The 20,513-nt window shown below is 34.2% G+C and overlaps 2 protein-coding genes across 3 annotated transcripts; one reads left to right on the forward strand and one right to left on the reverse strand.

The window, feature by feature from the left end:
* The first annotated feature begins 6,479 nt into the window (after positions 1-6,479).
* On the forward strand, positions 6,480-16,684 carry LOC141724635 (subtilisin-like protease SBT6.1). Of its 2 annotated transcripts, none has more exons than XM_074526848.1 (10): positions 6,480-7,274; positions 9,674-9,802; positions 9,974-10,126; positions 10,850-10,966; positions 12,523-12,707; positions 13,347-13,610; positions 13,701-14,769; positions 15,499-15,993; positions 16,112-16,169; positions 16,269-16,684. In XM_074526848.1, exons 1-10 carry the CDS (start codon positions 6,720-6,722, stop codon positions 16,355-16,357), a joined length of 3,114 nt encoding a protein of 1,037 aa, XP_074382949.1. In that variant the 5' UTR covers positions 6,480-6,719; the 3' UTR covers positions 16,358-16,684. The 2 variants fall into 2 exon arrangements, with proteins under 2 accessions (XP_074382949.1, XP_074382950.1); XM_074526849.1 differs by having other exon boundaries at positions 7,136-7,274; positions 9,705-9,802.
* Positions 16,685-17,939: 1,255 nt separating this feature from the next.
* LOC141660480 (uncharacterized) lies at positions 17,940-19,312 on the reverse strand. The gene is made up of 3 exons (XM_074467467.1): positions 19,084-19,312; positions 18,916-19,002; positions 17,940-18,274 (listed from the first exon to the last, which is right to left on the reverse strand). Exons 1-3 carry the CDS (start codon positions 19,310-19,312, stop codon positions 17,940-17,942), a joined length of 651 nt encoding a protein of 216 aa, XP_074323568.1.
* Between the last annotated feature and the right edge of the window lie 1,201 nt (positions 19,313-20,513).

The following is a 20,513-nucleotide window of genomic DNA, read 5'->3' on the forward strand; positions in this document are numbered from 1 at the left end:
AGTCCAAATGCAAGACTGATAAGATACTGAAGGGGAAGGATGATAAAAGGGATGACCAAGGAAACACTGGAATGGGTAGAGGTCATAGTCAAGGTAGAGGTTTCTCATCAAGAAAAGCTGAAATCACAAGTCACGTGACAAGTTCTGATACTGGAAAAATGATTAGTTCTGCTACTGGTAAAAGGATAAGTTCTGATGAACTTTTAGATCTTGATGAAGAAATGTCAAGACAGTTATTTCTTCAGGAAAATCCAGGAATGGACTTGGAGAGTTTAGTGGAAGAAGAAGCCAGACTTAAATCAGAAAAAGTCAAGTCTAAATCTGAAGCTTCTGGTAAAAAGACACTTCCAAAACTCAAATGCATTGTGATAAAAGAAAGGACAAATACTGAAGCAACATTGGCTAAATCACAACCGCAGATAGATCCAAGATCCAAGGGTAAAGAAAAAGTTGGTGAACCTATCAAGGTTTATGTGCCTCCTGAGAATGAAGAAATTACTGATGAAGATGCTGATCTTACTTTAACTTCAAGAAAAGTTATTAAGACAACCTCTGACATGGCTCAAGTTGTTCAGAGTCAAGAGACAGTAAGTTCTGATATTTCAAAGAAACAAGTAACCTCTGACATAGCTCAAGTTAACTTGATATCAGAAAATAAATCAAAGAAACTCCTACCATGATTCACTAAAGCAAAACAGACTCAACCTTTGAAGACTGCTGCAAGTGGTTTTGAAGTAAGAGTAGTTACTGGAAAGGAAGCAAGAGATAAAAATGGATTGGGAAGTGCTGATGAAAGAAGAATACAGAACACTACCAATGATCCAACTTCCTTGAGTGAACCAGGTATTGGAGCAACTCCTGAGAGATTGAATCAACTAGAATCTGTACAAATGGTTTACCATACCTACTTGAAAGAACACATCTTGTTGTACTTCATGACAGATGGTAGGGTTTATCATATAAGGCAAAATGCCATTCCATTGTAGTATTTTGAAGAATTGGAGCATGTACTATTCTTACTTCAAGTGAATGACAGATTGACAGGAAGTGCGGCAAACTATTTGAAGGATCAGATTCAGAGACAGAAAAGGCTTTATTCTGTTAAGTCTGACAGCACATATCTTCCAAAGTACAGAGATCACAAGGGTGATATAGTTGAAATGAAGCCCAACACTGCTAAGATTATAACTACCTTTCTGGGTTACAGGGCTGTGGAATTCAATCTTGAGTCTGATAAAGCTTATTTGATCAGACTGGATCAGGATATAAGAAAAGCTAAGATTAATGATCTCAGGGCTGCAATCTTTCAAATTGGTGAAGATACTGCAGAGCTTAAAGATGCTAAAAGGAGGATGATTGATGAACTTAGATATGCTGAGAGATATTTGTTGAAGAACTATCTCAGAACAACTCCTGACATCAGAGAGATCAGAAGATGAAGCCAAGTGAAGATCTACAACTGCTTAAATTCTGATATTTGTACAGATTGAAGTTGTTATCAGAAGTTAAAGATTGGTAAAGCTTTAAGGACTGTAAGTTGTAGTTATCTAGTCTAATTCTCATGTATTTGTACTTAATGTTTTTGACATCATCAAATATCTGTTAAACTTGAATATTATGCTAATTTACAAGTTGGGGGAGATTGATAGATATATTTGATAATGTCATGGCTAATATGATTTATGTTTAGTTTTCAGATCTTACTTAAACAGGATAAATCAGTACTTACTGGAAGTCAGGACTTAAGGATATCAGTACTTATATTATCAGAAGATAATCATCAAAAGATGGATATCAGAACTTAAGTACTGAAGGACGTTCAGATAAGGACAGCAGCTGATTAAAGGAAAGAAGATCGAGACAAACATAAGAAGAGATATGCATGAAGAAGGAATTCTATGAAGAATAGAATATTTGGAAGAAAAGATATCGGATTGATATATTTTAGGAAGCAGAATTATATTCCATATCAATTAGCGATTATCTTGTAACTGTGTACTATATAAACACAGACATAGGATTTACACTATAAGTGTTATCATATACGAAAAGATTATTCATTATAACCCTAGCAGCTCTCGTGATATTTGTTCAACACTGAGAGGTAACAGTTCCATACTGTAATAGAGTTTATTGTTTCAATAAAGTTTGTTTTATGTTACTTGAAATATTAAAGTTCGATTTGATTGTACTTTACACTGTATTCACCCCCTCTACAGTGTGTGTGTGACCTAACATATAATATATGATAATGGGAGTCAGAGATATTTTAATAACGATTTAATTCCGGAGAGAGCCGGGCGCGAAAGATTTCTATTTCGATAAACAAAGTACGTTCGCGTAATATATATATCAAGCGAACGATTGAGATTTTGACTTAAACTTCGAGAAATATTGGTTTATTCATTTAAGGGACACCCTTACTTGATTGATTATTTTATAAAGCGATACTTAAGGGATTATTAAATATCCAGAAAGTATTTAAAAATATACTGAATAGTTTATAAATCATTTCACGTTATTTAATAAAGATTTAACTATTCAAAGAGCAATTATAGGATACCAAATCCTGTTTTGATTATTTGATTAAGGTGTCTCCATTCGTTGGACCTTATTCAGAAATATTTTGTATTTAAGTTTTTTTTTATTAATTCATTGTACCTTAATTAGAAATACTTTGTACTTAAGATTTTATCAATTCATTGAATCCCTCTTAAATTATTATGAGACCTTAGATATTTAATATCTTCGGACTTCTAAAAACTTATTTAACAATAGACATAGTTCCCAAAGGTACTTTCTAAATTATTCAAAACTCTTGAAAGAGATTAATCATTTGAAACGTATCAAAACCTTAGGGAACTTAGTCTTGTAACTGTGTAGTATATAAACACAGACATAGCTATAAGTGTTATCATTATCGAGAATATTATTTATTATAACCCTAGCAGCCCTCGTGATATTTGTTCATCAATGAGAGAGGACAGTTCCATATTGTAACAGAGTTTATTACTTTGAATAAAGTTTGTTTTCTGTTACTTGTGTTATTTGAATTCGATTTGATTGTGCTATACATTGTATTCAACCCCCTTCTACAGTGTGTGTGACCTAACAGGTTATAAAAAAAGTAAAAACGGTTGAGGTCGGACGATTCCCGACTTTAGAAAATGATTTTGTAATTATTCAGAAAATAATTAATAAATTCATAAATCAATATAAAATCATATAACACTCCAAAAAGTACCAGAAAAATACCTTAATTATCTATATTTCATTATGTACATAATAAAATTAACATACCTATACTTTACCACATATAGACATCCACATGACCACACCAATCATCAAATAATTCACCAAAAATCACATAAATTTACATAAAAATTACTTATTGATAAAGATAATTACACGTCATGTCCCGGATATTACACATATTGTCATAATACTCTAACCATTTATCATTTTTCACACGTCATCTTGCAAGTATGGACTTGTGTTAGGAATATGTGTATTAGTTTGATGATAAGTTAAGCAAAATACTTAAGTAGAAATCTAGTGTTTGTAGCCTCAACGGATAAGACCATCTTGGCTATCCGTTGAAGGAGTAGCTTTACTTAGCAATAAGTTTAGTATTGTAGCATATTTCAGTCTCTGGTTTCAAGCTGTAATTCTTAGATGTTGTTAGGAAATAATCAGTCATGTTGACTACTAATGGATGTACAAATAGGAGGGCTAATTATAAATATTTCATGTCTTGTAATTTTGTATAAGTGAAGAAGTGTCAACGGATATTGAAGACCTTCAACGGATAAGAAACAAAGCTTCAACGGATGTCTCTATTGCTTCAATGGATAATATCCATCAACGGATAAGTGCTTCAACGGATAAAGACTTCAACTGATAATGCATCAACGGATAAAGCTTCAACGGATAAAGCCTCAACGGATAAGGCATCAACGGATGAAAGCTTCAACGGATGCTTAGTTCATTAGCAGTTGATAGTGACAATTCACAAGCTGACAGAGGCACATGGGTTGACAGAGATACACTGGAATGTGGAAGCCTCTAGGAGGAATCAAGAAAATGCAGCAGTTCCATACTGATGCAAACAAGGAAGTATTCAAAGATTTACAGATGATCCTAGATTGCATTGGATAGAGAAATGAAGAAGAAACATGTGAAGAATCTTTTCAATTGTATTTTACAGTTTGTCTTCACTTGTAAACTTGGTGATATATAAACCAAGTAGCAGCTAGTAATTAGACATGAATTTTCCTTGAGCTGCTTAGAAATATCAAAAGAGAAAATCATCTAGTTTGTACTAGGAAGCAGCTGTGATTTAATTCTTTGAATCACAGATTTTCTGAAATAACACATCTCTGGTGGAACAACAAATCCACCAGAAAAGTTTTTAAGTTCTTTGTGCTCATTACATTTATGTTTGAATATATATTCGTCTGCATCAGCTTCAAGCAATTCACACACATTTGATCACTCAAACACTTAGCCTTAGAAACTGCTCAAAACTTGAAAAAGTTTTGAGATTTACATTCAACCCCCCTTCTGTAAATCTCATTGTTAGTCCACTGGGAATAACAACTTGTTAGACCTAGCGCTAAGAATGATAAAATTATTCATTTTTGCTTTTACATAATCCCTATTAGTTGTTATTGGCAAATTGGCATTATATTCATGACTAATTAGTTTTTCGACATGTGAAATGCCATGTATCATAATATGATATGCAGTATGTTACAATATATGCGCAATTAATTTGTAAGGGCACTTTTTTAAGCCGTCCCAAACTTAATGAGCACGACAAAAGTTCTTGGTTCCTTGAGTGGTACTATGTTTTCTAGTTGATGTGGACAAGTTATGGATGGATGTGGAAACGTATGAAATGAATTTTGTAATAACACTAGTTATGGCAGATAAAATATGTAAGAAATTGGTTTATGCTGTCATTTGAATATTGTTGAAATGTCATTGATTCGATAAATACCTTATATGCGACCATTATGGATGGTTTGCCATTTTATAACTTCTGTTTAATGTTTGTTTTTATTTCGGAGCTTGTTAATTAATTTTAAATTTTTGGTATTTTTGGCAAGTTTTGGTTTATGATTGGTTAATTGATTAGTTTTGATATGGTTATTGGTGATTTGTATATTTGGATTTTTAAATATAACACACCACTTAAAATAAGCAAAATGATGTCTATAATAATAAATAACAACAGTTATAAAATATATTTTTGTGTCAGAACCGATGTAGGTAATACATAATAACATCGGTTAGAAAAATTACATCCTAATGTTAAAACCAATAGACTACGGCTAAACACCGATGTCTATTGCAATCTATGACATCGATCGATTAAAATAAAGCGTTGTAAAAGATTAACATATACAAGAGCTGTTCTAATGCACCGATGTCTCCGATGTCTGTCATTGTCTTTAACAACAGTTCTGCCCAATTAGTGATATGAATTGTTGTTATAAACATTATTTTGTGTGAAATAAACGATTTAAATAATTATTATTACATTGTGTATGATATGTTTAAATTTCTTATAATCTCTTAATTTAGCACTATTAAAAAGCTATTGAAGTCTTTTTTAAGGTAAAGTACATCAGTTTGCTGTACAAAAACGATGTGTGAAGGTGTCTTATACAACGGCTAAAAACCGATTTTAAAGAGGGGGGACCTTTCTCTACACCCACGAAGATATTGGTTCAATTTTTTTATGCATCAGTTTACTAGTCACGTATTTCTAGTAGTGGGTGAAGACCCTAAATATCATCTAAAAATTTTAAATTATTAAATTAAGGTACATCCTTTGAGCTCAACTGTCCCGAGAAGGGGGTATCACACTTGACCCGGGATACCTCACTGAAAAAAAAGTATCATTCTCGTACTCTACTGAAAGTCTTTGGTGTGACGTATGATCGTTATCCTCCAATTTAATAACACTAACTTAAATCCCCTGCGATGCACGGATTTAAAAATTTCATTTATCCCATCACATTATAGTTTTAAAATATTTATATAAATATATAATAATAAATACCTTTATAAAACAAATAATATAATAACTTGTAATCGTAATTTAATAGGATAAGTATACTATATTTAGTATTCCCTCCGTACCACAATACGTTTCCCATTTTGACTTTTGTCACTGTTCACATTAAGTGATTGACTATTAATTTATGGTTAATCTATAAGATCGAACATAGTCATGAGTGATCTTGTTGTATTCGTGTTTACGAGTACTTTAATACAGTGAAATTTTTATATTTAATACTAATACGAAATTAAAGATATTAACAATAAAAAACGTGCATTGACAAACGTTTTCTACACAAATGGGAAAAGTATTTAGTGACGGAAGGAGTAGTTAATAGTTTAGAGTATATAATAATATTATTTATTTATTTTTTAAAAATAAGATAAGCGGTCGTAGCTTATTCATGAATTTGGAGTTTCACGAGTGTTATTTTCCTCCCCTAATTTGATCCAAAATTGAAATAATCAAATTAGTTCCATTTATGGAGTTTGAGAGCACGTAAATTTCCTCAACGTGCTTGTCATTTCTCTGCAAATATACACACAAATCCTGCACCCTTCACCCACCCTCCACAAAAATGCTTCTCCGATCAATTTCACATCACCATCGCCGCCCTTTTCGATCAGTCGACGTCGTTTAACAACTGAATATGGCGTCTTTCTTATCAATTATCACCCTCTCTCTCCTCATCTCTCTCTTCTCTCTCCTCGTCTCTAACAAACCTCCTCACTCTATTCAAATTCACAATCAAACCCTAACTCCTATCTCTAACTCAACAATCTCCACTCGCAATTACATTGTTCGATTCGTTGAGTACAAGAAATCGGAACATCACAGAGATTATTTAGCTCGAAATTTAGGTTTTGAGCACTGGAAATGGATTGAGAGGAGGAATCCGGCCGCTAAGTTTCCCACTGATTTCGGTTTGGTTTCGATCAACCATGAGGATGATTATAAGAGAAAGGTGTTGATTGAAGAATTGGAGAGATTGGAGTTAGTTAAGGATGTTTATGTTGATATGAGTTACGAAAGGAGTTTGCTTGGCAAGTTGAAGAGTAGGGAGAGAATCGGAGCGTTTGTCGATGGAAGGAAGCGTCCCGGGAAGATCTTTACGTCTATGTCGTTTGGTGATGGCGAAAGTTTTGTTGCTGCTGCCATCACTGCTAATTCAAGTATTAATTGGAGTAGGAGTCTTTTATCGCAGGTACTTAAATTGTTAGCTGATTCTATTATCTGAGTTTGTTAGTTGTGAATGTGTAATTTTGTTATCTACTTTATTAGACAGACAATGATCTTATTGTATTGTAGCATCAGTAGTGTTGCTTCTTTTTCTGTTTTTTCTCCCCTACAAGTAAAGAAAGTAAAACTATTACCTTTGCTTAAATTAGGAATGTTTTAGATGGTGAAACTAAGTAATGGAGCTGGAGTGTCGCAGTCTCTATCGCGTGATTGTGTTGGTTGTTTCGAAAAGTGAGAAATTGATAGTTAGTACTGCGTTAAAATAATATTGCTTGGGATGGCGGAACTAAGCGATGTATCTAAAATGTTGTAGTTTTATATCAGTTGCTCTGTTATTGCATATTTTGTATTATTGATTTAGGAGTAAACTACAAGGGTGTGGCTAAGTTTTACACTTATTTTGAAAATATTGGCTGAATTTTCAAATTAACAAAACGGTGGCTGAATTTCCTTTTCGCCTTTCCAAAATGTATCTGCCATCAAATCCGTTAAATTTGCTCCGTTAACTAAATTAAAAAGTTTAAACTGGAGGGGTATTTAGGTAAAATAAGTCATATGTTAAAAAAAATTGAAAAGGCACACTGCTATTCCTAATTTGATCCCTTACACTGGATTTACCTATGCTATCAAATAAGAGAGGGGGGGGGGGGTGAAAGAATTGGGGGTTTGTGTTATTTGTTTGAACTGGGAAGAAAGGAGGGTCTTGGTGGAGGCCACCACCGGCCGCGGTGGTGGCAGGTGGTGGTTAATGATCGGAGATGGAGAAGGGGAGAAATTGATGTGGTTATGTTCGTGTTGTGCTTTCAATTTGCAAAGACTCTGGGCCGTCGGTTCGGTTGCACCGGAGATGCTTGGGCAAGGGCTCTGTTTTTGCTCTGTCATGGAATTACCTTTTTATCTGCCTCCGTTAACTTTTGAACTTCGAGTTCAGAGAATTTTGCTCCTCTTTACTAAGTTGGTCAACTAGCTGCTTTTCCGGTAATGGAAGTCTAGGTTTTTGCAGACTACGCGGCATATTTTGTTCGTCACCATGTGGAGCTGGAACTTGTATTGGTGGCTTACCTCCAGTAGCAGGTGCAAGTGACTGTGGACCCGCCATCCCTGGCATTTGTTGCAACCTATTTATTCAGTATATGATGAAACTATTATTGAGATAGTGAGCAATTAGGTGCCAAAACAATTCAAGAAGAATTTCATATACCTGGATTATTTCGCTAAGATGCATTTCCATGTGCACCAACAGAAAGGGGTGAGAGTAAAGTGTGCCAGAGAGAGAGAGAGAGAGAGCTGCTTGGTGTGTGTGGTGTGTGTGTATTTTGTGTGTTGATCAGAAGATGTGAGATTGAGAGGCAGAGGATGAGAGATTAGAGAAAGATGGAATGTGAATCAGGAGAGCAGAACAAAATATGAAGAAGATGATGATAATTAAAATGTATAAATAATATAATTATTATAAATATAAAAATCCAATTTTTCCCTTGACTCCGTTAGAGCCGTTAGTTGATATTTGACAGTAGACACGTTTTTTGAAAAGCGAAAAGGAAATTCAGCCACCGGTTTGTTAGTTTGAAAATTCAGCCAATATTTTGAAAATCAGTGTAAAAGTTCGCCTCGCCCCTGTAATTTACTCTTGATTAGTAAATTAGTACAATTTAAAAAAAAAACTGAAAATGGGAGGACACAGTTTATTATGGTTATTTTAATATTGAGACAGCTTAGGGGGGGGGATGTCAATAAACCTATAATGTGTTCTGACATAACTTTCAGTAGAAACCATATTAATTTGAATGAATTTTGGACCTTTTTTCCAGCCGAGTTATGTTGGTTTACATGGAGTTCACTATATCAAGTTCTCACCCCGTAAATCACTTTCAAGCATTTTGCACATTTTGAGGCACATAACTCTTTATTCTGTACTCTTTTATGCAGCGTAGATAGAAAGGCATTTGATCTTTACTATGATCATTTAGAAGTGCAATATATAGCTCTCTTGTTTCTAATATCATACATTGTAAATTAGAAGTAAAACATCATAAGTTCAGAAGTTGCATGTATGCACTCTTTGGTTAAATGGAAAAGTGATTTATCTGAATATTTTTTGTTTTGAAATGTGTTTCAATTTTGTTTGATGTACAGTCAGTCGTCATCAACAGTTTATGTACTATAGTGCACTGGGTTTATCTTTTGCTTTGGAGTTTGGAGTGGACCCATTTTCACTTTTAAGTGATATAAAACTGAACATTTTGTAATAAAACATCAAATACTTCTCAAAAGCCAACGCTATGTTTCAAAATATAAAGATTAAATAAAATAGTTTTTTCTACGGCAGCCTTCAATATTTCATTAGAAATTTCTATATTGCAGAAATCTCAAGTTACATCCCTATTTGGAACAGAAACGATTTGGTCAAAAGGGTACACTGGAGCAAAAGTTAAGATGGCAATATTCGATACTGGTATTCGAGCAGATCACCCGCACTTCCGCAATATCAAGGTGGGATAGGGGATGTAAATAAATATTTCTTCGTTTTCTTCAGTTCTATGGTGTACTAGAATGTCAAATGGTCCTATTTGACATCTAAAAGACTTCGACAAAATTATTTGGTTTCGTTCCAGACAAGCTTTCTGTAAGGAAGCTCTGATGAACATCATAAATTATTTTCAGGAGCGCACAAACTGGACTAATGAAGATACACTGAATGACAATCTGGGGCATGGGACATTTGTTGCAGGAGTTATAGCCGGTGATGATGCTGACTGTCTGGGTTTTGCACCAGATGCAGAGATATATGCTTATCGTGTATTTACTGATGCTCAGGTAATGCATGTTGTGCTTTCCAAAATGATATTCTTGGAAAGTTTATAGTTTTCTTTTTTAATATACCTTGTTAAATGATGAAGTGTAGTTATTTGGAGACTGTTAGTTTTTGTAGCTGATTATTGAGCTTATTTGCCATATGTCGTTGCATTCTTATGAAACCACATTATCTGTAAATAAATATACAAGTTGAATGTTCAGTATACTTTACTGTATCATATTCATTTCAGATACGTATTACGTAGTTATCTTTTGCCATTTTCATGAGTCACAAAGTTTGTGGAATTTAGAGCTGTAAAATAATATACTTTTGAATAATATAGTTATAATAGCTTTAGCTTTTGTCTAATCTGATTGCATATTGAGAGAAGTAGATGCTTATGAGTGGCTTACACTATGGAAAGTCTGTAATCTTCAAACTATATTGTATATGTACGGGGAAATTCTAGATGTCTACACAAAATTGTTTATTTTTTAGTTGCATAAGAAGTGAATCACCTTTTTTTAATTATTAATATATAGAAATTTCAAACCCAATAAGTAGGTGATAAATGAGATGCATGAAGATGGAATCAGAGTGTTGTTTTATCTGGGTACCAAAACTCTAAATGATTTAATACGATACAGAACTGTTGTACTAGTCATTTTTTTCATTCAAGTTTTCTGATGTGGACGATAAATTTACTGCAAGACTATGAGAAGTTCGTAATCAGCTGACTGCAGGTTTCATATACATCATGGTTCCTTGATGCTTTTAATTATGCAATTGCAACCAATATGGATGTGCTGAATTTGAGCATTGGCGGTCCTGATTACTTGGATATCCCATTCGTAGAAAAGGTGAAATTCTGTTGGAACTTTTTGGTTCTATTTCTACTTGTAACAATGACATTGTATCTTTTTAGTAAATGAATATGCCCCATCTAGTTCTAAATATTTGTCAATGTTAATTTTTGTGGTCAAATTTGTTGATTCTAAAATTCAATACTTGTGCCTTCTCTGTTCTTATTTCTAAGAAAGCTGTATACTTTTTTCACAAAAATAGTTCTTATTACTATAGTTCCTCAATTTATATATAAAAAAATCACTAAGAATCGCGTTTGCAAAAAAGCCAACTTGGCCTAAGATAATTTATAGTGGACAAATACATTAGAATGGAGGGAGTACATATGTTCTCCATTTTTTCCCATTATATTTTCTTTTCATGGTATTGTCTTGGTCATTCGTAAAGCAATGAATATAGAAACATATTTGATATAAGATGGACTATCTGAATGATTCATTCTTTTTCCAATATCCTTTTAAAGCGGGTCTTACAAGTATAAAAGATGCTATCAAGATATGATGTGCTAAATTAAGCATGGCTATTTCTCATTCGTATTGTTGTACACAAGCTGCTACTTCGATTTTACCCATACAGTCATGTGATTAAACTTACCAGATTAGAGGAGCTGAACTTTATGTCCTGAACATCTCATGCTCTGAAGTCTTGCTAGCAGTTAAATACTCATGCAGTTGTAGGAAAATATGGACTTAGAGCAAGTCGAATGCATAGCTGTAATTGGTTCTATAACTATAATATAGAACTAATTTTGCAAAATCACCACTCCAATTCATAGATGTTGTTAGTCCTATAAATGCATAAATGGATAGCCGTTCTTATATTTAGGACTAAAGATAGTTATAGCTATCCTTGCCACATCATTAAATAACTATAAATGAAATAAATGTTGGTTTGCTTTAAGAGAGAGAGATAAAATTTAGGTAAATTTTGAAATGTTTGGTTGCAAAATGGAACTACCATTGGAGTAGAAGTTCTATTTTAGCACCAAAATGCACTTTTTGGTCTCAAATTATAGTAACTATAGTCATTTTAGCTTTAGCATTGAACTTACTCTAATTAGCTTCTAAATATGAACTACCACTCTCAGTGCTTTGCAAATAGTGTATCTTGCTCTATGTCACGCTTTCATGGTGTTGCCTTAAGGGTATTTAATACTCATGTGATTCGTAATAAACCATTCAGAAATTCAATTATGTGATGTGGGAAGCAAATTAACTAGTGGATTCTATTGGCTTGCCCAGTTTGGCATTAATAGTTCAAGCGCTGTCTGTCCTAAATGAGCCTCCATTTGAATTTCTGCATACAAGTAGAATGAGATGGGGGAGGGCTGTTAGATATGTATAGTAGAACCTTGTGGCTCAACCACTGATATGTTGTGAGCCCTTGGTCAAAGGTTATGCTATCTAAAGAAATTTAAAAATAAGAAAAGGAAAAAGATTATCCAAAAATTCTACCCTTGGACCTATTTGTAATAATGATACTAGACATACTAGGAATTTACATTTTAGTTTGAATAGAAATAATATTTATCTGGCTCATCTTTTATTGGTAGGTATGGGAACTGACGGCTAATAACATTATCATGGTCTCAGCAATCGGAAATGATGGACCATTGTATGGTACTTTAAATAATCCAGCAGATCAAAGTGATGTTATCGGTGTTGGTGGCATTGATTATAGTGATCATTTAGCCTCATTCTCTTCACGAGGCATGAGTACTTGGGAAATTCCTCATGGGTAGTGTGGCTGCACCTTTTTTCTTCAATTTTTTCATTAATTTTTTTTCTAGATGCCTCATATCTTCTGTTCTTTCTGTATAATCCTCATTACTTAAGTTGTGAATACCCACAGAAATCTGATCTGCCTATAGTTTCTGTTTATCGGTTGACATGTGTATTGTATTAAAGTATGCCACAATATTTGTTTCCCCGGATATAGAGAGAAACAAATTAAACAATATCTTTAATCTTTATTAAATTTGCTAAAGTATGTTTTCCCTCTCATACAGTAAAATTTCAATTTGACCAGTAAACTACAGTATGTTTGTGATCTTGGACCTCATGATTTCCCGTCCATATGCAACAACAGTAAAAAAATTCAGAATGCAAATTAGTACCAGCCCAGATCTCAATACAGAATCGTTAGTGCTTTAAAGTTTTCTTACCACATATTGTCCCCAAAACTTTTCTGAAAATTTGACTGTTGTCTAAGAAATCCAGAAATTTGAAAAGAAAGAGTAGGATTTATGATTGTCATGTAATATCTATTTGTATATATTTTGTATTTTTCTTATATTATGACACTTTACTACTAATATTATACATATACTTCATCTTTAGTATAATGTGTTGTAACTATCAAAAACGTTGCCTGCAGATATGGTCGTGTCAAACCGGATGTTGTTGCATATGGACGGGAAATCATGGGGTCCAAGATCAGTACAGGTTGCAAAAGCTTGTCCGGAACCAGTGTAGCAAGCCCTGTTGTTGCTGGTGTGGTTTGTCTCCTTGTTAGTGTCATTCCAGAAAACATCCGAAAAGATATTTTAAATCCAGCAAGCATGAAACAAGCTCTGGTTGAGGGAGCTGCAAAGCTTTCTGGTCCAAATATGTATGAGCAGGGTGCGGGCAGAGTTGATCTGTGAGTTTCCGGAGCAACAAGTGCCACAGTCTATTATTTAAAATGTTGTAGTTTGTCTCATGGGCATTAAAATTCAATTTTTTATGTCAGGTTGGAATCTTTTGAAATTCTGAAGAACTATAAACCTAGATCAAGCATCTTCCCTGGTGTTCTTGATACTACAGATTGCCCTTATTCTTGGCCATTTTGTCGTCAACCACTCTATGCAGGTGCAATGCCTGTTATATTTAACGCTACCATTTTAAATGGAATGGGCGTAGTTGGCTATGTTGAAACTCCACCAACATGGAATCCTTCAAAGGAGGAAGGCAATCTTGTTAGCATCCATTTTACTTATTCCGATGTCATTTGGCCCTGGACTGGATACCTGGCATTACATATTCAAATCAAGGAGGAAGGATCTCATTTTTCAGGGGTGATCGAAGGCAATGTAACTGTTAGAGTCTATAGCCCACCTGCCCCTGGAGAGAAGGTCCGTCGAAGTAGTACTTGTGTCCTCCAGTTAAAATTGCAAGTGGTCCCTACTCCTCCAAGATCTGCAAGAGTACTGTGGGATCAATATCACAGTATAAAATATCCACCGGGTTACATTCCAAGAGACTCTCTTGATGTTCGAACTGACATTCTCGACTGGCATGGGGATCACCTGCATACAAATTTTCATATCATGTTCAACATGTTAAGAGATTCAGGGTATTATGTTGAAATACTTGGTTCACCTCTTACATGCTTTGATGCTAATCACTATGGGACACTTATGATGGTAGATCTGGAAGATGAGTACTTTCCAGAGGAGATACAAAAGTTGAGGGATGATATTATTAATACGGGACTGGGTCTGGCTGTTTTTGCTGAGTGGTATAACGTAGACACAATGGTCAAGATGAGGTTTTTTGATGATAATACACGAAGCTGGTGGACCCCTGTCACTGGCGGTGCGAATATTCCTGCACTGAATGATCTTTTGGCCCCACTTGGAATTGCATTCGGAGATAAGATTCTTAATGGTGATTTTTCTGTTACTGGTGAACAGAGTCGATATGCATCTGGAACCAATATAGTAAAATTTCCGAGGGGTGGTTATGTACACAGCTTTCCCTTCTCAGATGACTCGGAGAGTGGAGCCACGCAGAACATATTAATCTCCAGCAAAACTAAGGTTAGCAATCAAGGCTGCTTGATATTCATTTTGTGTTACTGACAATAAAAGTAAGCAGCTTTGTATAGTTTAGAGCTCAAAGATATAGGCGTCACTACCAGTAAAAATTTAGGAGTCAAATTTACAAGTTCTTGTAGGAATTGTTGTGAGTGATGATTAGTAGTCAAATTTCCTAGTTACCACAACTTCTTGATATACAGGAAACTTTTGAACGTTACTTTTCAGTTTGTGTCATGATAATAGGGAACATAGCTTGGCAATTGCATTATTAAGTGATTGCCCAAGTTTAGGCCAGTGATGGTATTATAGTCCTACCCACAAACATTAGATATTTCACATGTTACTTTCTTATTTGGTACCATGTGTTTTTTGGTTGAAGTAGATGAAATTTAGTGATGTATAAGAAGCAGGCTCTGAGTTTGTTAACTTAATCTTGTTGTTTTAATTTGAATTAAACTGAAGTCTAGAGTTCCCTTTTTATAGCTATTAAAAAAAGCTGATGAATTCATAACATGCTAAATGATATGAGAGTTTGATCATGTATATGTTTTCTCAAACTGACCAACATGTACAGTAACTAGATGGAGGTCTTGATATATATATATAAATGTTTATATATAGCATGATTTAGTGAAGCTCAGCCGTATCATTGTATGCTTTCTGCCTGTGCATTTTAAAACCTTTCATGTTTTGCACTACAGATTTTTTATGTTATTTTATTGATTGCAGGCAGATACACCTATTCTAGGATTTTTGGAGGCAAGAAGTGGCCGAGTAGCTGTCTATGGAGATTCCAATTGTTTGGACAGCAGTCATATGGTCACAAACTGTTATTGGCTTTTGAAGAAGATATTAGAATTTACTAGCAAGAATGTTAAAGATCCGGTACTTTTCTCGGACTCTGTTAAACAAGACAAACCTTTGCACCTAGAAGACAACCAGTTACCATCGCGTAGAACCGATGTAAATTTTTCTACCTATTCTGCTGTTGTTGGAAAGGAACTGATTTGTAGAAGTGACTCGAGGTTTGAAGTTTGGGGAACAAAGGGATTTGGTTTACATTTCAGTGGAAGAAATCGCAAATTACCTGGCTATCCAGTTAATGATTTGAGTAGAAACTCAAGTTTTGATTTAGAGATATCTGGGACGAATAGTTTCGGAACAGCTAAAAACTATAATCTTGACTTGACGGACAAGTACTTGGGCTTATTCAATAGGGACGATGTAAGGAGTTGTAAATTACTTCTGCAATCCTGTTTCCTGTTTATGATTTGAACATGTATCCTTAATTTGACCATGTAGATTTTTGCAAAATTGATGGAATCTGGTTTTGTTTTTGCAGCTTGACGTGCCTGTGCAAGTTGCAAGCCGCTGGCTTCTTCCTGTTGTCGCTGTTTCTGGTTAGCAAATCTCATATAATTATATTAAGATTTAATAGTCAATTGATACCAGAAACTACTACGATCGGCAATAACCTTCTTTTCTCTTATCGGGTTTAGGTCTTCTTATCTTGAGCTTTTGGAGAATCCAAAAGAAGCGAAGGCGCCGAAGGAAAGCATCTGGATCTGGTCGTTATAGCAGTCCATAGCTTTGAGATACCATTTTGACTATAAGATCACCTCACCACCCCCACCCCTTGTGTCTATACCACTGTACGGTCAACACGGCCTAACAATTTTGAGCTTTGATGGGAATGAGTTTCTGATAGTATAAAGTTGTAGCTATAGTTCCAATTAGATTCAGCAATTTCACACATGTTCTGAACGAGATGGGTCGATTAACCCTACATGAGAAGGCTTCATACAGCAATAGAAGAAGAAATCTTTCAATAGTAAAATTTTCTGATCTTTTTTTTTTTTTGCATTTTTTGTAACATATATAATCAATCAGTTCAACATATAGCATTATCTTCCAACTGACGATTCACTTGTCTTGCTACATCACGCAAGATTTGCTTTCTGTCCATAATCATCAGCTCAGGCATCCTCTGCAACTGTACGCTACAAAAGCTCTAGGGCTTCCGTAAGTAATAAAATTTCTAGTGCAATAATGATTGTCGTTACTGGCGGAACCAGAAAATGATCATAGGCGGAACCAGAAAATGATCATAAGAGGGGCGAATTTGTGACAATTTTTTTAAAAAAAATCATTAAAAATAATTGTTAAATATATGCAAAGCCGAACAAGATCTACTAAGTATATCCTCTGTGTATGTATATATCTCCAACTATAATCAATTTACACTTATCATTAGATTTTGAAGGATTGTGTTTAAATCCTAAAGACTCTTTATCAACTTTACGACATTTTATCTAGAATTCGCGTAAAATCAAAATCTGATATAATCCATTAAAATCCATGATTTTTATATAATGCATTAAAATCCTAGTTCAATACACCCCCTTAATTTTTAAAGATTAAAATAAAATGTATCTAAAAATATGCACAAGAGTATATAATATTCGGTGAAAATTTGGGTGTGCAAAAAAATTAAAAAAAACAAATTTCCCAATTTTGCTTATTGATCAAAGGACACCACAAAGAAGTTTGGGTGGGCAGATGACCTCCAGCCCCCGGTGGTTCCGCCTCTGATTGTCGTGACCTTCTGTCATGGGAGCCCCGAAAACTCTTACTCCCTCCGTTCGGTGGATTGTTTACGTTATTTTTCGGCATATTTTTCAATACTCGTTTAAAGTATACTTTCATAATATTTTTTTAAAAAACAAAATTCTGAAAAAAAGTTTCATATTTAAACTTTTATTCAAAAACAAATTTAAGAAAAAATATTATGAAAATATACTTTATTAAAGTCTCGAAATACGTCCAAACAGTGTACGTAACTATCCCGGAAGGAGTATAAAGTTACAATAACATACAATAAAGGGCGTTTTAAACTTCAAATGCAGTTTTTGGAACTAAAGACGTGGTTTCCAAATTTCCAGTTTGAACTATTTTGTGACAACACGGCACTTAATCTGATGATTATGTATAATCGATGAACATTCAGCAATGGAATTGTGAAATAGAATAAGAAGAAGAAGATGAAAAAGAAGAACATATCTCTTTTCCTTGAATCAATATTACAAACTTGAAATGTTACACACGCCAATTATGTTTCTTACTCACTAATTCATAACAGAGAGATAACTAATCTAGATATATAGCCTAAACTAATCTGTAACAAACTTATGACAGCTGGCATCTTGTGGATGTGGGATGGCATCTTGCTGATGTGCCAGTCTAGCATTAGGTACACTAACACCTCCAAAGTTAGGAGAATCATGAGATGGAGAAAACAGAGTTTCATGAAATCCTAACTTAGACAATAGTTGCTTAAAATGTGGAGAAGGTAAAGCCTTAATAAACAGATCAGCTAGTTGTGATTTAGTAGGTAAATACGTAAGTTGAATCAAACCTTCATGAACCTTATCACGTGTAAAATGACAATCAATTTCGATGTGCTTAGTTTTTTCATGAAAACTTGGATTTTTAGCTACATGAATAGCTGATTGATTGTCACAATATAGAGTCACTAGTTAGATTCGAAACACCCAATTTTTCAAGTAACATGACTAACCAGGTAACTTCAGAGCCAGCAGAAGTCATAGCCCTATATTCAGTTTCAGATGAAGATTTAGATATTGTACTTTGTTTCTTGGACTTCTAGGTGACAGGTGACTGGCCAAGTAAAAGAACATATCCTGTGATGGATTTGCAAGAATCAGGACAAGTAGCCCAATCAGAGTCCGTGAAAGCCTGAAGTTTAATGTCTACATCAGCTTTGAGCAAATTGCCTTGACCAACGGTGTGAGAAATATAACAGAGAGTATGATGAAGTGCATTCATATGAGAAGTGCGAGGACAATGCATAAATTGGCTTAAAGACTGAAATCCTTAAGCTAAATATGTTCTTGTGGTAGTAAGGAAATTAACTTTTCCCTCAAGAGATCTATAAGTATCAGGAGTATGAATGATGTCACCATCAATGGAAGACAACTTAACATTCGAAGGAAGAGGTGTAAAAGCTCTTCTGTGCTGATCCATCTGACAAAATTCCAGCAACTCATGTGTAATTTTTTTTTTGACTGAGAAATATGCCAGTAGATAAATGACTAACTTCTATTCCCAAGAAATAATTCAGCAGACCTAGATCCTTAATGCCAAATGCCTGATGCAGATTTTTTTTTAGAGTGGCAATAGTATCATGATCAGTACCAGTAAGAACCACATCATCTACATAAACAGATGCTATACAAATAAAACCATTGTGATTTCTAATATAAAGGTTGTAATCATTTTTGGATTGAGAAAAACCTTGACTTTTGAGACTTGTAGAATGCCATTCCCTGGATGCCTGCTTAAGTCCATAAATGAATTTTCTTAACCTACAAACTTGGTTGCCAGGATTAGGTACACCATCTGGAATTTTCATATATACTTTTTCAGATAACTCCCCATGTAAAAAGACATTGTTCACATCTAGTTGAAAAATAGGCCATTTTTTGCTAGCAGCTACAGCCAGAATGCATCTGATAGTAGACATTCTAACCACATGGGAGAATGTTTCTTCAAAATCTATACCATACCTTTAATTGAAACCTTTAGACACAAGTCTGGCTTTGCATCTTTCCAGTGATCCATCAAATTTTAGCTTCACTTTATACACCCATTTAGATCCTATAGCTTTCTTTCCGGTGGCAAATCCACTAAGTCCAAAGTGTGATTGTCAATTAGTGCAAACAACTCCTTATTCATAACTTCAGCTGTAACACCCCTAAATCCGGGGTCAGGCTACTGTCCAAACATATATTACCTGCATTAACTCAACAATCCAATAATACAACACTAAATGACCCTAATCTCTTACACACACAAGTTAGAGCCTTAGAAACGATTCTCAAAAGTAACATTAGTTATTACAAACCAAATGTACTATCCAGGATCTCACACTATTAATTACAACCTGTACCTGAAGTTATATTAACAGCTAAACTTAATTATACAAGGGTACTGAATAAAAAACTAGACTTGAATATACCAGCTTCAACATTCCCGACTGAAACCTATACAACTCTCTTCTGCATTAACCATTCTAAACTGGCTATCTCAGGGTTGAATCTTCCACTTCCATTCCTCGTAGTACGGAATAATTGACTATATTCTCCAGCTACTGAAAGGTTTAATAATAAAGTAAGGGAGAGCACAATAATGCTACAATAATGTTGAGCAAGTATCCCTACCGTAGAATAAATATTTTCTCCACTTATAATTTTGAAATTCAATAATCTTTATTGGTATAGCAACCAAAATCTCTAAGACATATCCTTGATTTCAAAATACCATAAGGTTCGAAATACTATAAAAGGGATAGTAACATTCTCCAATTTTTGAGGATAACATACAGTTCGAAATACTATATAAAAGGGAGCAATAAAGTCTAAAATAATATATATATATCTGGTTAGCAATATATATAGCATATTTCATAATACCTCTGAAAACCTTTATTATGCAAATATGAACAAAGTTTTGATATATTCTAAACGATGAAGTTACAAGGTACTTCAATATATATTCTTTTCATAAATCTCTGAAATCCTCTGTTATGCATATTATAAACAGAGTTTCAAAATATAAACTGTATAATTTAATGTTACAAGGTTATCTCATATATCTAACCTTTCCTAAACATTTTTCTGAAAATCTTTGTAGTATAAATGTTAGGAATATGTTGTGAACTTGAT

This window comes from Apium graveolens, chromosome 5, assembly GCF_009905375.1.
Source record: "Apium graveolens cultivar Ventura chromosome 5, ASM990537v1, whole genome shotgun sequence".
Lineage (NCBI taxonomy): Eukaryota > Viridiplantae > Streptophyta > Magnoliopsida > Apiales > Apiaceae > Apium > Apium graveolens.

Bases quoted from the DNA above. Each gene is read 5' to 3' on its own strand.
- LOC141724635 (XM_074526848.1), top strand. From the start codon at position 6,720: ATGGCGTCTTTCTTATCAATTATCACCCTCTCTCTCCTCATCTCTCTC. The intron at 9,803-9,973 runs GTGGGATAGGGG...AATTATTTTCAG, and splicing joins CGCACTTCCGCAATATCAAG to GAGCGCACAAACTGGACTAA. The intron at 16,170-16,268 runs GTTAGCAAATCT...TATCGGGTTTAG, and splicing joins TCCTGTTGTCGCTGTTTCTG to GTCTTCTTATCTTGAGCTTT.
- LOC141660480 (XM_074467467.1), bottom strand. From the start codon at position 19,312: ATGTCTACTATCAGATGCATTCTGGCTGTAGCTGCTAGCAAAAAATGG. The intron at 19,003-19,083 runs GTTTTTCTCAAT...CTGTTTATGTAG, and splicing joins TACAAGTCTCAAAAGTCAAG to ATGATGTGGTTCTTACTGGT. The intron at 18,275-18,915 runs GTCTGCTGAATT...ACAATCAATCAG, and splicing joins ATTTGGCATTAAGGATCTAG to CTATTCATGTAGCTAAAAAT.